Consider the following 21523-nt stretch of genomic DNA (forward strand, 5'->3'; position numbering starts at 1 on the left):
TGCCCAGGACGGGCCTCCGGCTGCAGGGCACCCTCATCCCCCTGGCTCTCTCTGCCGGGACCACCTGGGTGGGGCCCAGCAGGTCACCCCCACCCTCTTTGTCCTTGTCTGAACAGGCAGAAGCAGCCCCCGCCTCCCTGGGTGGCTGTCGGGTGGGGGGACTCAGACCGGCCACCCTGCTCAGCCTTGCCGGCTCCTTCTCCCCCCACCTCATCTCTCCCTTTTTCCCTCCTGACGTGTGGACGTCTTTGTTGTTGTTGTTCAGCCGCTAAGTTGTGTCTGACTTTTGCAGCCGCATGGACTGCCACGTGCCAGGCTCCCCTGTCCTCCATGATCTCCTGGAGTTTGCTCACGTTAGTGTCCATGGATTGCTTTGCTGGGCTCCTTTTAATGGTGTTTCCGTGGTTTTGCACTTAGACGCGTCCTATCGCTTCTGTACGAAAGCAATTAAGTTCCAACCTTCACCAGCTCAGATAAAAAGCACCCCCTTTTGCGTCTTTTCCTTTCTGACAAGCGACACCTCCTCCGAAAGGCAGGATCACTCTGGATACAGGAGGAACTTGCTAAGTCTGCACAGTATCCTGCCTAAGGGGTTTTTACGATTGTTACGGAAACCTCTCATCCATGTAAGTATATTCACACCTGAAGCTTGGGAAAGGTCTGGGTTTGTCTCTCTTTTACTGTGAAAATATTTCTTTCTTTTTCATTTTGTTGTTCCTCAATGCATAAAATGATAATAATAATCTTGGCCCTGGTTATTTTCTTGATTTTGTGGAACACAGGCCTGGCTGGGATCAGGCTGGATAGTCAAGGACCCGAGGCTCGCCATTGTCCTGGTTTCCCAGAGGGTGGGTGGGGAGGCGGGGGGTGCAGCCCCGTGCCCGGCAGGCAGAAGGGCTTAACTTGTCTTCTAAGGGGTGATTTCAGAAAGTCAGTGCTGCGCTGCCCAGGGCGTTTCCCGGGCAGGTGGCTGAGGACGCTCCCTGGCTGGCTGTGCTCCGGTGCCCGTTGCTTTCCCCAGCAGCATCCTCTCTTGGCGGCCCGCGGGATGGGGGTAAGACGGCACCCCGGGTTCACCCCCAGGGGTGGCGTGGGGGTCCCCGACTGTAGGTGAACAGTGGAGCATGCTGGTTTTCTGGGATCGAAGCTGCCTTTCTGCCCTCTGTCAGCAGGCAGGAGGCTGCTCTTCGGGATCCTACTATGCTCCCTGGCCCAGGAACGTGGGGCCACAGCTCTTGGAGTGGTGTTGGTCTCCACCTGTGCACGCACGCCACGCCTTGTGCACAGGTGGGCCTTGAAATGTCCCTAAAGCTGTCTACGGTCACTGAGAAAGGGCGATGGCTGGTGGCCTCGGGGTGGTTCCGACTTCAGCTGGGGGCCCGGGAGCTTCCCTCAGCTTTTCAAACCAGAGGAGGATGGACTGGGATCCTAGAAAACACAGCGCTTCCCCAGCCTGTCTCATCCATGATCCTCGGAACCTTCCAGAAGGAGGGGCGGGCGGAAGGACGTTCTAAGCCTTGGTGTTCAGGCTCAGAGGAAGCAAGGAGCCGTCTTTCTCTGCAGTTGAACAGGGCTCTGCATGGCTTTGTGCTTCCAGGCCAGAAGTTTCTGGGGAGCCCTGAGGCCTCTCCCTGGGAGGCACCTGCCTCTCCCTGGGAGGCACCTGCACAGCCACCCCGCACCCTGAGCCCGCCGCCTGCCCAGGCTGAGTTCCCACGCCCAGGCTCTTCCACCTTCTCTTCCTCCAGCTGCCTCTGAAGGTCACTGTGACCCCTGCTCCTCCAGAAAGATTGGGGAGCAGGGGACACAGTGCACTTGACCCTGGCTCGGCTCCTTGGGGGAGATGTCAGAGGGCAAGAGCTTGGAGGAAGCTGAGCCCAGTTCTGCTCTTGGACACCGGCTCCCAGCACAGCTGAGTGCCCCGTCATTAAAGCAGAGGGGAACAAGGGAGAAGACGTGTGTCAGGTTTGAGCTGACTGGGGCTCTGATTATGGGCTGGCCTAAGCTCCCTGCCCACCCCTCTGGGCGCACACACCTGGGGCTTGGGGGCTGCCGGCATCCTGGCCCCACCTGATCCATCAGTGGCTCCAGGGCATCAGCGTGGGAACAGCCAGACCGGTCCAAGCTGTTCCCCAAGCTTGTGTGCAGAGAAATTGTTCTCTGGTAGGGCAACAGGGAGCTTATCATCCCCTGACAAGGACCACCCCAGGAGGGCACAGCGTCCACACGGACACAGACAGAACAGACAAGGCGTAGACATTTTCCACGAGGACCGCAGAGGGAGTGGGGGTCCAGGCTGCAGGCCATGGGCTCAGTTGCGGAAACAGTAGCAGCTTCTCCCTCTCCCCCCACCACGGGCTGTGTCCACAGTTCTGCCTGCTTCCGGGGGGCAGGGGCGAAAGGCGGGTGATGGGGAACAGGTCTTTGCAAAATACCAGCGGTCACTTGGCTGAGTTTAAGGTTCCAGGCCGCACGTGTGGTGGCGCCCTGGCAGTCAGTAGTTCTAACACCCGGCTCAGGCTGATGGTTACAGTTGACAAAACTCAATCACATTTGTTATCTTGTTGGATCCTCCTAATTTACTAATTGGGAAGGAAGATCAGAAAGGCGAAGTGTTCTGGCAAAGGACTTCATCCCTGGAGAGAAAGAGAAGGGATGAGAGAAACAGAGAAAGAGAGACTCTAAACACAGTCAGGCTTTCAGTCTCGGGGAAGACAGAAGCTGCTCTGAATTGCCTAAGGGTTTTATTTCCTTCCACCTCGTTCACTGAGCATCACCCCCTGTGCCAGATGGACACACACGTGAGAGCTGCTCCCCGCTCAGGAAGCCCCCAGGGCAGGGGTCATTCTGTCCAGCAGAACGAACTTTACCGTAGTCCTGCTGGGAAGCTTTTGCTGGATGTCTTTAAGGGAACCGTCCACACTGTTACCAGGAGAGACCCTTGGTCCTCCTTATCCCGGGCAGATCCCCAGGCTTCCCAGTGACCACGTTCTCTGCACGCAGCCCCCCTTGCCTCTTGATACCCTCTGCTCCTCGTCCCACCCCCCAGCCTGGACCGGTCGACTCCTCACTGAGAAGACACCCCTCTCCCCAGGCAGCCTTTCAGCCCTCCCTGGAGTGGGGGGACAGGCATCCCCGCCGGGTGCTGCCAGCTCATGTGCCCCCCCCCCTCCGGGCACGTCAGAGCCGCTCTGCATGGTAATTGTTCCATTATTTCATTTCTCCCAGTGAAACACAAGCTCTGAAGGAGGCAGGGAGGTGGTCATTTCCTCCAGTTGTCTCTCCAGACTTTGGCGAACAATCAACTTGGTAGACATCGCTGAAAGAGGACAGAATGAATGAACAAGTAGTCAAATGAACAGAGAGCTGCTCGTCTGCAGCGCTCACTCAGGCAGCCGGTGAACTCAGGTCTGGGAAATCAAACGTGTGTGTAAACCTGGCCGCTGAGGTCCAGTCCACCCCGCCTCATCTTCGGGCGTCCCCATGGCCCACCCCAGGGGGGTGGATGCAGTGTGGTCCAGGGTTCACCCAGCGGGGGTCACCCAGCCCTTGAAGTTGGCTACCTTCTTCTCTGTCGTCCATACTCCTGAGTGGAGGTCAATGGAGGCTGGCGGGCCTCAGCACGGGGTGCCTTCTCCTTTGGGAGAGATGCTGGGAGGACCGTGTGGTCACCACCGTTAGTCACTGCCATTTTGCTGAGTCCCAGGGCACTTCTGTATTAGCATTCAGTGACTGGCTGTCTTAGGAACTCTGTGCCCAAGGACGATGGATGGGAGATGCAGGAAGCGTTGACCTTTTCATTTATATCAAACAGCTCTTCTTCTCCGTTAATTTCACTTGTTTTCAGCTGCAAGTCTCACCGTGTGCACACCAAAGGTGAGGCGGTAGGTGTTAATGCTATCATAGAAGACGAATTTCACAAACCGTCAGAGGCCAGTTGGAGATCAGAGTCATTTTCAAACAGAAAGTCAGTTAATTTCAATGGTGATTCTGCTGTTTTTCCATTTCATGGAATCCAGCCACAACTTGAAAATTCACTCCATTAAAGGGAAGCGCCTGACGTGATGGGTGCAAATTCGATGAGAGTTCAACCTCTATCATACAGCTATTTGCGTTGTGGGATCATATCAATATTGATGAATCTTAGTGTTTGTGGTAAATGTATCACCCATGGAACTGATTGCAGTATACAAAAATTTATAATTATGTCCAAACCAACTGTCCCATCAGTTAAAATAGAAGCTGTAGATGTTAGACTTCATAAATGCTGATAGCTGCAAGAGTAATTGAAGCTGACGTTGAATTTTTAAAAAATACTTCGGCTTGTAACATGCATTTTCTCTTCTCTACTCATCATCAGATTTCATTCGAAGAATGATTTGTTAATCAATCTAAGTAGCCAAAGATGGTAAAATTTTTTCCTAAACAAGCCCCTCTTGGTTTTATTCTGTTCTAAATGATTTGGAAATAGAAGTAGTTTATTAGAATTTAATAGACATAGCCAACAAATAGAACACCAAAAAACATAACCGCAAAGCAAAACCAGAAGCTCTCAGCTTTGGAAACTTTTGTAGAATTGCAGTTATTGAAAACATAGGTTATGAACAGGAAAGCATTAAAATCTATCCCTACGAAAGCAAGGAAGGAAGAAAATACTTTAAGGATGACAGCCCACAAGATGCTAATTTTGAAAAAAAATTACAATTTTATGAAGAAATGTACACATTAAGGATATTAAAAAACATATTCAAAGTGAAACATATTAAGAACAGACAAAGCTAAGAAATTGACCAGAGCTGGTGAATATGTGCTGAGAATAAGCGTTCATATTCTCATTTTATCTTCACATAGGCAGTATAAAAAGGTTATTTTTTCTCCAAAACTATTGCTGTAATGTGTGAGAAGTGTGAAGGTGAACGTGTCAGTCACTCAGTCATGTCCAACTCGTTGCGCCCCCATAGACTTCAGCTCTCCAGGCTCCTCTGTCCTTTGAATTTTCCAAGCAAGAATACCGGAGTGGGTAGCCGTTCCCTTCTCCAGAGAATCTTCCTGACCCAGAGATCGAACCCAGGTCTCCTGCACTGAAGGCAGATTCTTTACCATCTGAACCTATGTTTAGATATGTTAATTTTGTTTTCTATAATTTTTCAAAATTTAAAAATAAATTGGTTTTGAACATAACTATTAATAGATTTCCATTTTAAAATGACCAAAATGCTCTTCAATAATTAAATATTTTAGAAACCACATTGTTGTTGTTCACTCGCTCAGTCAGGACTGATCAACTCTTTGCGACCCCACGGACTGCAGCACACCAGGCTTCCCTGTTCTTTACCATCTCTGGAGCTTGCTCAAACTCATGTCCACTGAGTCAGTGATGCCAATCAACCATCTCGTCCTCTGCCATCTGATTCTCCTCCTTCCTTCACTCTTTCCCAGCATCAGGGTCTTTTCTAATGAGTCGGCTCTCACTTCAGGTGGCCAAAGTATTGGAGCATCAGCTTCAGCATCAGTGCTTCCAATGAATATTCAGGACTGATTTCCTTTAGGATGGACTGGTTGGCTCTCCTTGCAGCCCAAGGGACTCTCAAGAGTCTTCTCCAACACCTCAGCTTAAAAGCATCAGTTCTTGGGCACTCAGCTTTCCTTATAGACCAATTCTCACATCCATACATGACTACTGGAAAAACCATAGCTTTGACTGGATGGACTTTTGTTGGCAAAGTAATGCCTATGCTTTTTAATATACTGTCTAGGTTTGTCATAGCTTTTCTTCCAAGGAGCAAGTGTCTTTTAATTTTGTGGCTGCAGTCACCATCTGCACTGATTTTGGAGCCCAAGAAAATGAAGTCTGTCACTGTTTCCATTGTTTTCTCATCTATTTACCATGAAGTAATGGAACTGGATGCCATGATCTTAGCTTTCTGAATGTTGAGCTTTAAACCAGGTTTTTCACTCTCCTCTTTCACCTTCACCAAGAGGCTCTTTAGTTTCTCTTCACTTTTTACCATAAGGGTGATGTCATCTGCATATCTGTGGTTGTTGATATCTCTCCTGGCAATCTTGATTTCAGCTTGTGCTTCATCCAGTCTGGCATGTCATATGATGTACTCTACATGTAAGTTAAATAATCAGGGTGACAATATACAGCCTTGATGTACTCCTTTCCCAATTTGGAACCAGTCCATTGTTTCATGTCCCATTCTAACTGTTGCTTCCTGACCTGCATACAGGTTTCTCAGGAGGCAGGTCAAGTGGTCTGGTATTTCCATTTCTTTAAGAATTTTCCACAATTTGTTGTGATCCACATAGTCAAAGGCTTTGGCATAGTCAATGAAGCAGAAGTAGATTTTTTTTTTTAATTTTCTTGCTTTTTCGATGATCCTGTGGATATTGGCAATTGGATCTCTGGTTTCTCTGCCTTTTCTAAATCCAGCTTGAACATCTGGAAGTTCTCAATTCATGTACTGTTGAAACCTGGCTTGGAGAATTTTGAGCATTACTTTGCTAGCTTGTGAAATGAGTGCAATTGTGTGGTAGTTTGAACCTTTTTTGGTCTTGCCCTTCTTTGGGATTGGAATGAAAACTGACCTTTTCCAGTCCCTTGGCCACTCCTGAGTTTTCCAAATTTGCATAGAAAGCACATAGCTGTGGTTGCTTTAGCCCCTCCTTCACTCTCCAAAGAGTCCTGGTTTAGATGAGAAATTACAGGACGTGCATCCTGAGGGCTCTGAGTGCAGTGCCTTTGAATCCCCAGCATGATAGCTCCTAAATCCTCATCTGCTCCTTTCTGAAGGAACCTCATCTGTTTTCATACTTGAGAACAGTAGAACCTGGTGTTTTAACCGTGTGTGAGGGGCTGGAGCAGAAGGAAGAAAGCACTACCCTCTTGGGACTGCAGGGGGCAGTCTGATTCAGTCTGTCAGGACACCAAGGGCCAGCTGGGAAGGACACTTCCTTCCAGGCCCCACCGGGCAAGAGGGGTCAGCCAGGCAGCGCCTCCTCAAAGACACCAGCTCATCAAGGACTCCAACCCTAAATGCCCTGGTCTTCCCCCAGCTCCCCTCCCCATTCCTAAGCCGAGTACTCCAACCTCACCTCTGCCCCTCCTCCATGCCCCCCAGAAAGAACGCAAGCCCCCCTCCCTTCCAGCGAAGCCCCAGGTCCCACCCCTGTTGGCGGTCTCCACTGGAATGGCCCACAGCCCCTTGCAAACCAACTTGTCACTCCCTGCAGGAAAGCAGGACACTCTCCGGGGGATTTCGGTGAGTGTCTGTAGGGTGCTTTATCTGAGAACCTCAGCTAGCCCATCACACGTCACAGGAGCTCAGGAATTGGTAGCCCGTGTTCCTGTTTCATGCTCCAAGCTAAAATGACCTCTATCCTCAGCCTGGGGCCCCCTCTCCCTGTCTCAGTTAATGAACGAAGTCTCCTCCCGGTCCCTCTGACACCCACCCTGATTGTCACCCCCCGGATCCCACCTCACAGCTCACCTCCCCTCCCTTCCCGCGTCCTGGTTTAGTCCAGACCTACTCAGTGCTGTCTAGAGCAGCACGTCTCTAGTCGTAATGTACGTGCCGCGCTAAGTCGCTTCCGTCGTGTCCGACCCTTTGCCACCCTGTGGACTGCAGCCCGCCAGGCTCCTCTGTCCATGAGGATTCCCCAGGCAGGAGTACTGGAGCGGGTTGCCGTTTCCTTCTCCAGGGGATCTTCCCGACCCAGGGATGGAACCCAGGTCTCTTGGGCCTCCTGCACTGCACCAGCGCCACCTGGCGTAGAAACCACCCAGGGATCTCCTGAAGGGTAAGAGGCCTCGAGTTCCTGACAGGCTCCCAGGCCACGCTGGGGCAGCAGAGGCTTACCCCCCACACCCCCACAGCCCCCAGCCCCATCTTGGGTGGCTCATGAAGGCTTCTAGCGCTCACTCTGGAAACCTTCCTGGTAGCTCCTTGCTCAGAGTCAAGCCTATCCGCTTCAGTCTGTGTGAGACCCATCACTCCGCATGTATTTAGGTTTCAAACGTCTGGAACCTGGACTTAGGCCCCAGGAGCTGGCATCTTTGTTCAGTGCCCCCAGTGGTTCTGTTGATATAGGTTTGGGGAGGGGAGTTGTTTTGTTTCGGCTGCACCACACGGCTTGAAGGGGGGGTCTTAATTCCCCAACCAGGGATTGAACCTGGGCCCCGACAGTGAAAGTGCTGAGTCCTAGTCACTGCACCACCAGGGAACTCTAGTAATGTAGGCTGCTGACGGAAAACAAGCACCAAGCCAGCCCCTTTAACCTGGCACTCTAGGGCCTTCTCAATGCAGCCCCGTCTTTCTGCCTTTGCTCTTCTCTGCTTCCTTCCCATACTGGGGCTCCAGCAGAGCAAGCCGTCCCCTCTCTGGACTGTAGGTCAGCGTCCGCCTCCCTCAAGCCTCTGTCCCTCCCCGCTGTGTCCTGGTTGGACCCCTCTGCGCCTGGCCTCTGCTACCTCCCAGGCACAGCACAGCCCTCACCTCCCTTCCTTGGGGCTGCGGCCATACATCCAGAGCTGGGGGTGGGGTCTGGGAGGGGGGCCTTGTTTCCTGCTCAGCCTTCCCTGGAGCGGCTCTAGGGCAAGGACGGACCGTATTCATCTCCCCATTTCCAGGACCAGCATCTACCTGCCCCAGAGTCATTTCCCACCCAAGAGTATTACAAAGGCATCAGATGGAGTTAAAGGGGGCAATTTTAATCCAGGGTATAGCTGGCTGACTTTGATGGATGTAGAAACAAAGTCTGCTTTGTTAGAAATAAGCTGTTTCGATGATCTCAGTTCCACAGAGCAGCGTGCCCCACGCCCCGCAGCACTTAACATTTGGTGGGCACACAAGTATGGATTAAGTGCAAATCGCTAAAGTTCAGTGTGGGTTTAATGACTGTTTGAAGCATTATTTTTGCACTGATTCGTGTTTATCAGGTAGCTTGTGTAAACCATTTGGGGTGAACAGCCGGGCACTGGCAGGGCGTCATTGGCCACACGGTGTAAGTGCTGCGGTTCCTGGACTCTAGGTGGTGGGGTCGATTTGAACTCTGGACGGACTGATGCTGAAGCTGAAGCTCTAGTACTTTGGCCACCTGATGCGAAGAGCTGACTCACTGGAAAAGACCCTGATGCTGGGAAAGATTTAAGTTGGGAGGAGAAGGGGACGACAGAGGATGAGATGGTTGGATGGCATCACCGACGTGATGGACATGTGTCTGAGTAAACTCTGGGAGTTGGTGATGGACAGGGAAGCCTGGCGTGCTGCAGTCCATGGGGTCTCAGAGTCGGACACCACTGAGTGACTGAAATGAACTGAGCTGAGCTGAGTGTTTAGTGCCCTCTGCTGGTCCTCCTGGGAAAAGCACCTGCTGCTCCCGGAGACACCTGCAGACCTCACGGGGGTTGATACCGGATGGGATGGTCTTGTCTGGCCTCCCCGGGGGCCGCTGAGCATTTGGAAGAGAGGGGTTTTAAACGGACCTATGGGTGAGAAGAATGTTCTACCTAGGAGTTCTGCCTCTCTGTGTTATATTACACCAGTTAAGACTTTCTAATTAATTACTCTACAGTTTACTCAAGTATTTTTAGTGATTTCATTTTTTTATTTCTTTATTGAAGTATCACTAATTTAAAATACTGTTAGTTTCAAGTGCACAGCACAGTGATTCAGTTTTATATATATTCTTATATATATATAAGATTCAGTTGAGTTCAGTTCAGTCGCTCAGTTGTGTCCGACCCTTTGCAACCCCACGGACTGCAGCCCACCAGGCCTCGCTGTCCATCACCAGCTCCCAGAGCTTGCTCAAACTCGTGTCCATGGAGTCGGTGATGCCATCCAACCATCTCATCCTCTGTCGTCCCCTTCTCCTCCAGCCTTCAATCTTTCCCGGCATCAGGGACTTCTTTTTCAGATTCTTTTCCATTATAGTTTATTACTAGATATTGAATGTAGTTCCCTGTGCTCTATAGTAGGCCCCTGTTGTCTACCTATTTTATGTATAATAGTGTGTATATGTTAATCCCAAACATCTCATTTACTTCTCTTTCGCCCCTTATTCCCTTTTGGTAGCCATAGGTTTGATTTCTGTGTCTGTGAGTCTATTTCTGTTTGGTAAATAAGTTCATTTGTATCATTTTTTAGATTCCACTAAGTGATATCGTGACATTTGTCTCTCTCTGACTTACTTAACTTAGTATAATAATCTCTAGGCTCATCCATGTTGCTGTAAATGGCCTTATTTCACTGTAAAAGGGATGAGTACCATTCCATTGTACGTCTGTGCCACTTCTTTTTCCATATATTAAGAGTATCATGACAGTACTCAGTAACAATTTATTTAATGCACTCTATGCAGAGCTGCCTGTCAGGGGTCAAGAGCTTTTGCGTCCAATTGTTCTGGGTTCTGTTCGGGGCTCTTGCATTTCCTCTGAACAGAGTTTGGGCCAGTTCCCCCACGGGGCCTCAGTTTCTCAGTCCTGGAGGGATAATTGAGGGTCTGGTACCCATAGAAAAGGTCTAACACACAGTAGGCGCTCACAGAATGAGAGCTATTTTGTGGGTATGGCTCGCTTTCTAAATCTGAAATTTTGGAAAAAAAAAAAAAGAGGAAGGGACTGGAAGTGTTGATGGGGACGATGGTAGTTGCTCAGGGATAATTGCCGTAGATGCGCTCAGAATGGTCTCGTTTTAATAGCGGTGATTGCCGAGAGATGATTGGTGCTTTTTTTTTGCGCTCGCTCAGAGGCTCTCTCAGATTACGAGGAACTCATGTTTCTTGGCTTCGGCCCATTCATATTTCTGAGTGAGGCTTCTTGCTGGAAAGTGCTGCCTGTGGGCCTGGGCACCCAGGCTGACCATGGGTGGGTTTATGGATGAAACGGAGGAGGCTGTCCAGGAGAGGGGATGCGCCGCTGGGCAGGTGCCACTGCCTGCCTTCACCTGCAGGGTGCAGGCGGGGTTTAGGAGGGCTTTCTCCACCACTCAGAGGTCATGTCAGGATGCCCAAGGGCCTGTGGTGTCTTGGCAAACTGCAGCGCCAAGTGGGAGTCACAGGCGACATCCTGCAGGTCTCATGGGCCAAAGAGCCTTTTCCTCTGTTGAGCCACGTCATGGTCCAGGCTTGCCCAGTGCATCCATCCATCCACCCAATAGATACTTTCCTCTGCCCCAAAGTGCCCAAGTGGCTCTGCCAGATGAGCCGATCGCCCCCTGCCCCAGGTGGGGGCTTCCCTCTGCTTCCCCTGAGAGCTCAGACCCGAGCAGAGCCAGACGCGAGGCTGTCAGCCAGGAGTTGAGAAGCTTAGATGAGATGATGCATGAACACTGCAGGCCAAGTGCTCGGCTGAGAGGAGCAGCGACAGGATGCCAGAACCTCCTCCCCGTGTCACCGCTCCCGCCTCACCAGTGAGGGGGCAGAGCTGGGCTTTATGACAATTAGTGACGCTCTGGAGTGGGGACCAGTGGATGACTGGGGGCTGGAAGTATTCGGGAACCTTTTCCTGTAGCTCGGGTGGGAGACAATCCAGGCCAGCACCTGGGCATAAGGCCAGGCTGTGGCTGTGGTCGTGACCACGGGGACAGCAGAGGTGGGTCCTATGCAGGTGGCCGATCCCCCGACCCCCCGGTCCTGTGACCACAGGCTGATCAACCCGCTCCTCCCTGAGCCCGCGATCCTTCCTGAGGGCAGTGATGCTGCCGTGAGGCAGCACAGGAACGCTCCGCCGTGTGCCGGCGGGCAGCAAACTGCTCCTACATGTTCGGCAAGTTACCGTCGGCGGCAATCCAGAAGCCAGGCTGAGCCACCTCTTTGAAGGGCTGTGAAGCTGCCGCTCAGAATCCCGGATGGCGTGTTGTTCTCAGAGTTTTTTCTCCCCAGGCACGTCCAAGTTCTTGTTTGTTTCCTCTCTCCCCCTTAAAATAGACAAACAAAAAAGGAAATTAACCTGAACAGCAGGAGTGTCTATAACCTAAGGGTAGTTACGGAGTTCCTAACCAGGCTTGTTCTAAGTTGGAATTAATTCCCGAGTGCAGGTGGAAATCGTGCCAGTACACAGACCTCTCCTGCTAGACAGACCTCTCCCGAAGCACCCCCGGGCCACCCTGATCCCCAGCCCACCCCTTTTTTTTTCCTGGATCCCTCTGTGTCTTCCTTTAGTTTCCCGCCTTGTGGAAGCTGGCCAGCCCCAGGTGGGCGGTGGTGAGTCCTCTGAACCCCTCCTGCCTCTTCCAGGGTCGCTATGGAGCCCTTCTGTCCATTCCTGCTGGCCGGTGTTAGCCTGCCCCTCGCCAAGGCTCTCAAGGGCAACGAGACCACCACCACCACCACCACCGCTCAGAGCAACTGGACCTCCACAACTGCAGGTAAGACCCTGCTGCCTCTTCCCCGCTGCCCTCCCGCTCCCACGGCGCCCTGCCCCTCCTCCTGATGAGCTTGCGAGGTGATGGGCAGGTAAGTGGCTTCCTCAGCCTGCTTCTGACATTGCAAGTCTGTAAATCAAGCTGGCTAGGAACAGGTACCCAGGATTTGACTGGAGCAAAGCTGGGCACTCAGAAGGCAGCAGACATAGCCCCTGGCTGAGAGTCAGATCAGCTCCGGTGGGAACAGGAGAAACACTCGACTGTGCGGGACCCAATTCAGACCAATCCTGAGCAAACACTGATGAGTCCACAGCAGGTATCCAAACGCTGGCATTCACTAAGAAGTTAATATTTTGGACGATGAGATATTGGTATAGTAGTTGTGTTTATTTAAAAGAAAATAAAGACAAAGGTCCAGATAGTCAAAGCTGTGGTTTTGCCAGTAGTCATGTACTGATGCGAGAGCTGGACCATGGAGAAGGCTGAGTGCCGAAGAATTGATGCTTTCAAACTGTGGTGTTGGAGAAGACTCTTGAGAGTCCCTTGGACAGCAAGGCGATCAAACCAGTCAATCCTAAAGGAAATTAACCCTGAATATTCATTGGAAGGACTGATGTTGAAGCTCCAATCTTTTGGCCACCTGATGCAAAGAGCCAACTCATTGGAAAAGACCCTGATGCTGGGAAAGACAGAAGGCAGGAGGAGAAGGGGGCGACAGAGGGTGAGATGGTTGGATGGCATCACCAACTCGATGGACATGAGTTTGAATAAACTCCAGGAGTTGGTGTTGGACAGGGAGGCCTGGCATGCTACAGTTCGTAGAGTCACAAAGAGTCGAATACGACTTAGCGATTGAACAACAAAGCATCTGTACCTTTCAGAGACGCATACTTGAGTATGCAGAAGAAAGGGATGGGGTGTCTAGGGGTGACCTGGAAAAGACTGGGTGGCTGGGCAGGAGGTGGGCAGGGCTGTGGACCCACAGGGTTGATCCAAGAAAGTCTGGAGGCAGATCCACGGGGGTTCTTACTCTAGCCTGTCACTGATTTCATACGCTGGGAGTTAGAAAGGAGGAAAGGGAAAAGAATGTTGGATACATGTGGCAAGAGAAGCATGCTAGGTGCCCAGACAGGGGAAAGAAGAGCACACGTCATACGGTCCCACATGAACGAAATGCCCGGCACAGGCTGATCACTGCAGGCAGCTGTGTACGAGTGGCTAACTGGGGCTTGGAGGCTGGGGAGGGGTGGCAGGGGACAGGGGCTGACCACAGATGGGCAGGAGTGATCTCAATGGGTTGGTGAAGTTCTAAGGCTGGATGGTGGCGATGGCTGCACGGCTGTGAATTTACTAAAACACCTTGAATTGCGTGCTCAGAACGGGTGTGTTATAGCTGGTAAATTTCACCTCCATAAGACAAAGTAAATGCCACACAAAGTTAAAAGAAGAGGAGGGAAGGAGAGAAGAGAAGCAAGAACAAACGCTGCTGAGTCGCCTGCCTGTGTTCACACCTAGCTCTGCCGCCGAGCAGCTGAGTGGCCTCGGCCTTGAGTAAGTCGCTGCACCGCCTTATGCCTCGTTGTCCCCATTTGCAAGATGTGATGATAGTACCCACTTCAGCCAGTGCTGAGCGGAGTAAGACAGACAACTGTGTTGGGGTGTAGAGGACTCCTCAGTGTTGGCTGTTTGTAGCAGAAGAGTGTGCTGTAGGCGGCCTCTTCCCTGGCCAGACTCTCACCACCCAGAGAGCTGGCAGTCCAGCATCTTCTAGCATCTCCTTCTTGGACATGTGCCTGACACAGACAGAGATCCCGCTGGTGAGTTCTGAGCCCCCAAGGAGCTGATGGGGACATCCTGGGCACCCCACGCCTCCCGGGTAGACTTGTAGGCCTGTCTGTGTCTGCTGGCTCCTGCCCATGGCGGGCTCAGCAGGAGCCTGTAACCAGCGGGGGGCTGGACCCCCTCCCCCTCCCCCTGGGGCTGTTGTCAGTCCCATCCGGCTGCTCCAGCCCCACCTTGTCCTTCCCCCGAGACTCCCAGACGTGATGCTCCAGGACTTCTGTGATAGGGTGTCACTTGGTATATGGGTCAGGGTTCTTCAGAAAAATGGAATCCACAAGATGTATACTTATGTCTATACCTATACGTGTTACAAGGAACTGGCTCACTCGATTGTGGAGGCTGGTAAGTCCAAAATCTGCAGAGCCAGTGCCCTAGTTTCAGTCCAGAGACTGGCAGGCTGCTCTAGAAGCAGAAGGCGTGATGCCCCAATTGGAAGGCAGTCAGGCAGGAAGAATTCCCTCTTACTCACGGGGAGGCTCCGGCTTTTTGTTCTGTCCAGACCTTCAACTGATCGGATGTGGCCCACCCACCGTGAGGAGGGCAGTCTGCTTTTCTCAGACGTTGATTCTCATCCAAACAGCATCCCGCTGGAAACACCCAGATTACTCAGATATATTGACCAATTATCTGAGCACTCTGTGGCCAGCCAAGTTGACCCATGAAATTAAGCATCACAACTTGGTCATGGCGAGCCTTCGGGAAAACAAAAATTATCAACTTCCCTCCAGAAAGAGGTACACCAAGGTGATTAGAGTTGGTACTGTTCAGCCTGGGTTCAGGAGTTCAAGCCCCATCCAGCCTGAGGGCCACATGTGATTTCCTGACTTTGAACAAACCTCCTACAAAGGCCCCTGAGAGCGGGGAGAATAGAGGTTCCTGCTGACCTAGGTCTCCAGCCAGGAGAGCAGTTCCAGGCGCCTGACCATCTTTGGCAGCTAGCAGCACCGTCTTCATGTTGAAACTCCAGAGAAATCCACAGCCACAGAAAAGAAAAGAAGACCAGAAATGGCAGCAAATAGAAGCTGCATTCACCACGCTGCCTTGTTCCAAGCTGTTCCTCTGGGTACCGGGTCACTGGCAAGCGCTCCAGCCTGGGACCCTCGGGACAGTGCTTCCCTGGGCCAGGCAGAGAGAAGCTGGCCTCTGCTGGCCCAGGGCTCAACACCTGCAGGATCATTTAGCAAAACATTTCAACCCAGCAGAGCACACTTCGCCCAAAAGTAGGGAAGAAATGTCGCAGTGGTGTTGATGCACCTGGAGGTGGCATCAGGGGCACCACCAGGATGACTGGCTCCCCAGTCCTGCTGCCGCTGCTGCTGAGTCGCTTCAGTCATGTCCAACTCTGTGCAACCCCATAGACGGCAGCCCACTAGGCTCCCCCGTCCCTGGGATTCTCCAGGCAAGAACGCTGGAGTGGGTTGCCATTTCCATCTCCAATACATGAAAGTGAAAAGTGAAAGTGACATCGCTCAGTTGTGTCTGACTCTTCGCGACGCCATGGACTGCAGCCCACCAGGCTCCTCCGTCCATGGGATTCTCCAGGCAAGAGGACTGGAGTGGGGTGCCATTGCCTAGGGAGCCCCCAGTCCTAGGCTCACCTAAAAATAAAATGACTGACTGATAACTCAGCTCTCTGGGGCAGAGGCTGCCCAGGTGGCACTCGTGGTAAAGAACCCGCCTACCAATGCAGGAGACGTTAGAGACGCGGGTTCGATCCCTGGCTGGGGAAGAGCCCCTGGAGGAGGGCATGGCAACCCACTCCAGTATCCTTGCCTGCAGAATCTCATGGACAGAGGAGCCTGGTGGGCTACAGTCCATAGGGTTGCACAGAGTCGGACACGACTGAAATGACTTAGCACACCAGGGCTGAGGCAGAACCAAGGGGCTGCCCCACCCATTGCTGCCCAGCCCTGCCTCACAGGGCCATCCATCCCAGCAGGCGGTCTGCACAAGTTGAAGTGTATAGATGCACTGCTAAGGCCAGAACTCCCAGGACAGCCCCCAACTTTTAATTTCCAGGGCCAGATTCCGTGCACGCCAGTGCACACACGTGCACACCTCTCGGTGTGCGGGCGTGTGTATTTGCACGAACATCCCTCCACACCTGACTTGGAGTACTGGCTGCATAGAGTTGGGGGAGATCTGGGGGGAAGGCTGCGCCTAGTGGGCCACCAGCCTACTTACCTCCGGGAAAGCCCCCCTGTACTCCCCCCACGCAGACCCTCAGCCCCACCCAGTCTGAGCCACCTCAGTGTGAAATGAAAACAGAAAGTGACTCAAATTTCCTCTTAGTCACCACACCAACTTCCCATGCAGAGCCCATTGGTGGCCCTGGGTGAGACACAACCCAGCCTGCGGAGGCCCAGGTTGGCTTTCAAAACTGCATTTAGATTGAATTGCTCACCAATATTTAAAAATCTGATCATTCTTACATAAAAATGGAGATTTCTCCTTTTGGTGAATTAGAGAATTAAGCTCTTGAGCTGTGTCTTTCCTTGGTCCCAGTGGGCTGGGGTTGAGACGTGTCCAGTCCACCAAGACAGACACGCACACCCCCAGCTCCCCCAAGTTCCCCCCGAGCCTGCTAGTCCCTGGCGGTCCCCACCTGGCCCCTGCCTTCCAGAAGACAGGCAGCTGCGACATTTGACAGAAAGCCCGAGCAGGGACTCCCGTTTGCCACTGTGCTTCTGTCCATGTGCTTCAGCCCCTCTCTGGGGGCTTGGGCCATTCAGCCCTGGTCCTGGCAGGAGTGCCCTGGAATGTGAGGTGCTTCTTGGGGAGTGAGGGCATTTTGGTGAGGAGGGGGCATCCTGAGGAGGCAGGAGCTGAGTCAGCGTCAGGGGAGGAGGTGGGGTCTGAGGGTGCAGCCAGGCCACCAGAACCGGCTGGAATTCGGGCTTAGAGGCCGGTCGCGGGCAGCCATGTTGTGTCCAGGGATGGGGGAACCTGCCAATGGAGGTAAGGGGTAAAGGGGGAGCAAAGGTGAGTCTGGGCAGGCGGGATCGGGAGCTCGCAGCTCTGAGGGGCCGGCTCGCCACAGGGCGACAGGTCTCTGTCTAGCCGAGGGCCAGACTGCTGACCTGTGCCTTGAGCTTGTGTGGAGGCCTGTGGCGCTCCCCACCCATCCTGGGACAGAGCAGGGGGACGTCTGCACCCCCTCTCTCCTCCATCTCCTGTTATCGGGAGCGTCAGGTGCCCAGGACCTGGGGAAACAGGCCACATGGGGGTCTGGGCCCTCCCTACCCTGCAGCAGGGGGTCTCGGGCCAGTCAGGTAACTGGATCCCTGGATTAGGCTCTTCTCGACAACACCACCGTGCATCTAAGTGGAGGCGCCTGGGTGGATACCAGAGGCCCGGATGGTGGACTGCATGGCAAACCTGTGAAGTGGGGAGCCAGCATCCAAGATGAGGGGCTCTGGAAGGAGAGAATTTGCAGGCTGTGTAAAGCAAGGCGCTGGTGTCCAGGGTGAAGGACTGTTGAAGGAGAAGGTTTACAAACCGTTAAGTGGGGTTCTGGTATCAAGGAAGAAGCCTCCCTAGGGAGGGATTGCTTTGCAAACTGTGAAGCGGGGCGCTGGTGTCCAGGAAGAAGGGCTAATGGGATGGGGGCTAATCGGTGGCCTGTGAAGCGAGGCCTGGCGTCAGGGAAGAGGGGCTGGTGGGGTGGGGGCCACTCAGCACACCGTGAGCCTGGTGCTGGGGGCTGCCCCTGCCCAGACCCCTGCTGCCCTCATGGGGAAGTCCTGACCGGGGGCCCGCTTCCCCCAGGCCCCCCGGCCCCCGGCGCGCCGCAGCCCCTGCTGGCCTGGCTCCTGCTGCCCCTGCTAGCCTTCCTGCTCTTTCTGCTGCTCGCCGCCTACTTCTTCAGGTAGGAGTGTCCGGGCCGCTGACTCGCCCCAACCTGCTGGGGAGGAAATGATGCGGAGAGGGAGGCTGTGACTGGGGGCGGGCGGGCGGGGCCGGGTGGCTGAGGGCAGGGTGGCGGGCAGGGACCTGGGACCCGGGCGGGCAGCAGCTCAGCCATGAGCAGCAGAAGCAGCTTCTCCCGGCTCACCTGGTGGGTATCCCCTGCTGGGTATCCCCTGCTGGGTCACCCCGGGGCCCTGGGTTCTGGGCCGGCTCCCTGGACTGACCCCCTAATGGTCTGTGTCTCTAAGGTTCCGGAAGCAGAGGAAGGCGGTGGTTAGTGCCAACGACAAGAAGATGCCCAACGGGATCCTCGAAGAGCAAGGTAAGGGGGACCCGGATGGAGCTGGGCGGAGGCGCGCCTTCCTCGAAACTTAACGTTTAAACGGTAAACCCCTCCAGCTCTGCGACTGTCATCTGGCATCACCTGGCATCACGCCGGCTTTTATAGTCAGTGCCTCCCCGTTGCAGAGCTTTCGTCATCTTCTCTCCGGTGTGAAACAGACATTTGAGGCATTTCAGTTTGTGGCTTTGTAGGGAGACGGCATTTCACATCCTGTCGTTTTTACAGGATTTTGAAACATCTAACATTTATTGAGGCATCTTAGATCAGCCTTCGATGAGACAGGTGGGCTCATCAACAACCTTTTCAGAAGGGCCCCCCTGGCCCCCGAATCCGCACTGCTTTTCAGGTCAGATGAAAGAAGGGAACTGACGGAACAACGCGGAGGGTCAGGGGCATTCCCTATCATTGTTTTTAGGTTCCAAATTCAGCTATTAACTTGTAAATGCCCCTTTACAAAGGCACATTGGTTTTCTTCCCACGTGTTGAGATGTCCGAGAGAGGTGCGTGAGGCCGAAGCTGTTAAAAATACCAGTTCACACCAGTGACTCTGACTTCCTCAGTCAGCTTGCTGCCAACTGGTTCCGTGGTTTGGGGGAACAGGGGTGCTGTCAGACTTCACCTGAATTGCACAACTGACCCAGGACTCTGCAGAGTTCTCAGCAGCGAGGGACCTCGGCCAGACCCAGGAGGGCAGTTTTGCGGGGCCGGGGGAACCCGAGACCACGCTTAGATGATGGCACATGGCCTCCAGGCCCCTCCTTCCTGCCTCCTGCTCCTGCCCCGCCCGCCCCAACAGCCGGGGTGGGGCGAGGAGGGTATGACTGGCAAGGCCGCCTAGCTCATTCTGGAGTGTCGTCTCTGGGAGGGGTGAGCCCTTGGGGTAGTTCTTGACTGGGCGTAGGAACAGCTCAGCAGGCGGGGACCAGCCCTGCCGCCAGGGACAGCAGAGAGAGGTGGCCTCGTGGAGGACAGCGGCTCGTTCTCCAGGACGAGAAGCACATGCCTCGGGGGTCGCCGTCTGTCTCTCTGAGTTTGTGGAAGCAGCTTGTCCGGGGACCCCCTTGCAGTCTGGCCCTTGTCCTTTTTGAAGCCTCTAGCCCCTCCCCCTCAAAAACCCAAGGGTGCTTTCTCTTATTTCTCCTGGAGCTGATGGGGTTCGAGTAACTGTCGCAACAGTTACTGCCATTACCTTTGTTAACCAGGACTATCTGTGACGAAGATAAGGCCATGGGGGCCTCCTATCTGGACAGGTTCCCAGTGTGTCACCAGTTTGTGCCCATAGGGGTCTCCTAACTGGACAGGTGCCCAGTATGTTACCAGTTTATGCCCACGGGGGTCTCCTATCTGGACAATTTCCCAGCATGTCACCAGTTTGTGCCCATGGGGGTCTCCTAACTGGACAGGTTCCCAGTATGTTACCAGTTTATGCCCATGGGGGTCTCCTATCTGGACAGGTTCCCAGTGTGTTACCAGTTTATGCCCATGGGGGCCTCCTAACTGGACATGTTCCCAGTATGTTACCAGTTTGTGCCCATGGGGGTCTCCTATCTGGACAATTTCCCAGCATGTTACCAGTTTATACCCATGGGGGTCTCCTATCTGGACAGGTTCCCAGTGTGTTACCAGTTTATGCCCATGGGGGCCTCTTAACTGGACAATTTCCCAGTATGTTACCAGTTTATGCCCATGGGGGCCTCCTAACTGGACAATTTCCCAGCATGTTACCAGTTTATACCCATGGGGGCCTCCTAACTGGACAATTTCCCAGTGTGTTACCAGTTTGTGCCCATGGGGGCCTCTTAACTGGACAGTTTCCCAGTATGTTACCAGTTTGTGCCCATGGGGGCCTCCTAACGACAGGTTCCCAGTATGTTACCAGTTTATGCCCATGGGGGTCTCCTATCTGGACAGCTTCCCAGTGTGTTACCAGTTTGTGCCCAGAAACCTGTCCTTACTCAAGTCTGTTCCAAGCCTGGAGTGTGAAGGTGCCTAAGTCCTTTGTAGAAGGAGCAGGGGGCAGACGGAAAGACAGCTGGGTGGGTGGGTGAGTGAGCTGGGAGGATAAGGCATCTCTGGTTGGCAAGAGCAGGTAACACCAGCCAGAGGGGGCTGTCCAGCCGTCACGATGAGTGATGAGGGTATATTGTAGGAGACAGAGCTTGCCTTCAGCTGCTCATGGTCTGAGAGGAACATCCCCCTCCAGCTGCGTCATTCCTCCAGGAGGTTGTCCGTCTGTCTGGTTAGTAAGTCACCCACCCATCTGGGAGCACAGCTCAATGGCCCTGTGTTTCTGTTGACCCCACAGAGCAGCAGAGGGTGATGCTTCTCAGCAGGTCCCCGTCGGGGCCGAAGAAGTACTTCCCCATCCCCGTGGCACACCTGGAGGACGAGATCCGTGCCCGCTCGGCAGACGACTGCAAGCGGTTTCGGGAGGAGTTCAACGTGAGTCTGGGCCTTCTGTCTCATCACGTGGAAGGGAGCTGGGATGTGGAGTGTTGTGTCACATGATAAATTACCCCAAAGGCGCAGAACGCTCACATCCACCATGATGCAGCCCCCAAACTGGGGTTCCGAGGAAACCCGGCTTCTGCCGCAATGCCCTCCGCTGACCTGACCCTCATCCCCATTGATAAGATGAGATGGTTGAGGGGGAGCTTCAGAGCCTCCTTCCAAGTCACACACCCTGAGCGCTGAGTTCTGAATCAAGTAAGAAGGCAGCGCCGTTATCCCAGTGATGTGCACGACCAGGGCGAGCGGACCGTGGGGTGGCAGTTTGATGCTGAGCGCTAAAGAGCCCTCGGACCACCCTGCACAACCTTAGTTAGAAGGTCAACGGGGCGGCCGAGAGGGGACATCACCCTGCCTCCACCGCCCTTTGATTCTGCCTGAGTCAGGGTGTTGGTCCTGCTACTGCTGTTTTGGATGACCGTGACAATGTCAAAGCTAACTAAGATGAATTTAACCAACTGGTCCAGCCTGCTGGCAGCAAACAGATCCTCCTAACTCTCAACAAAAATGCAAGTGTACGACAGTGACACCTCCCCTTGAGTGGCTAATATTC

At 53.5% G+C, this 21523-nt stretch overlaps 1 protein-coding gene across 8 annotated transcripts in view; it reads left to right on the top strand.

Annotated features, from left to right (window-relative positions):
• The window catches only part of PTPRE (protein tyrosine phosphatase receptor type E), a 179630-nt gene that overhangs the window by 121250 nt on the left and 36857 nt on the right, over positions 1-21523 (top strand). For 7 of the 8 annotated variants that reach the window (XM_027960450.2, XM_060404826.1, XM_060404827.1 and 4 more), the window contains 4 exons: positions 12241-12371; positions 17979-18078; positions 18368-18441; positions 20768-20904. In XM_027960450.2, the coding sequence (XP_027816251.1) occupies positions 12248-12371; positions 17979-18078; positions 18368-18441; positions 20768-20904 (435 nt within the window). In that variant the 5' untranslated portion in view covers positions 12241-12247. Of the gene's footprint in view, positions 1-12240; positions 12372-17978; positions 18079-18205; positions 18268-18367; positions 18442-20767; positions 20905-21523 lie in introns of those variants that run through there. The other variant, XM_027960453.3, reaches the window with a different exon arrangement.

This window comes from Ovis aries, chromosome 22, assembly GCF_016772045.2.
Source record: "Ovis aries strain OAR_USU_Benz2616 breed Rambouillet chromosome 22, ARS-UI_Ramb_v3.0, whole genome shotgun sequence".
Lineage (NCBI taxonomy): Eukaryota > Metazoa > Chordata > Mammalia > Artiodactyla > Bovidae > Ovis > Ovis aries.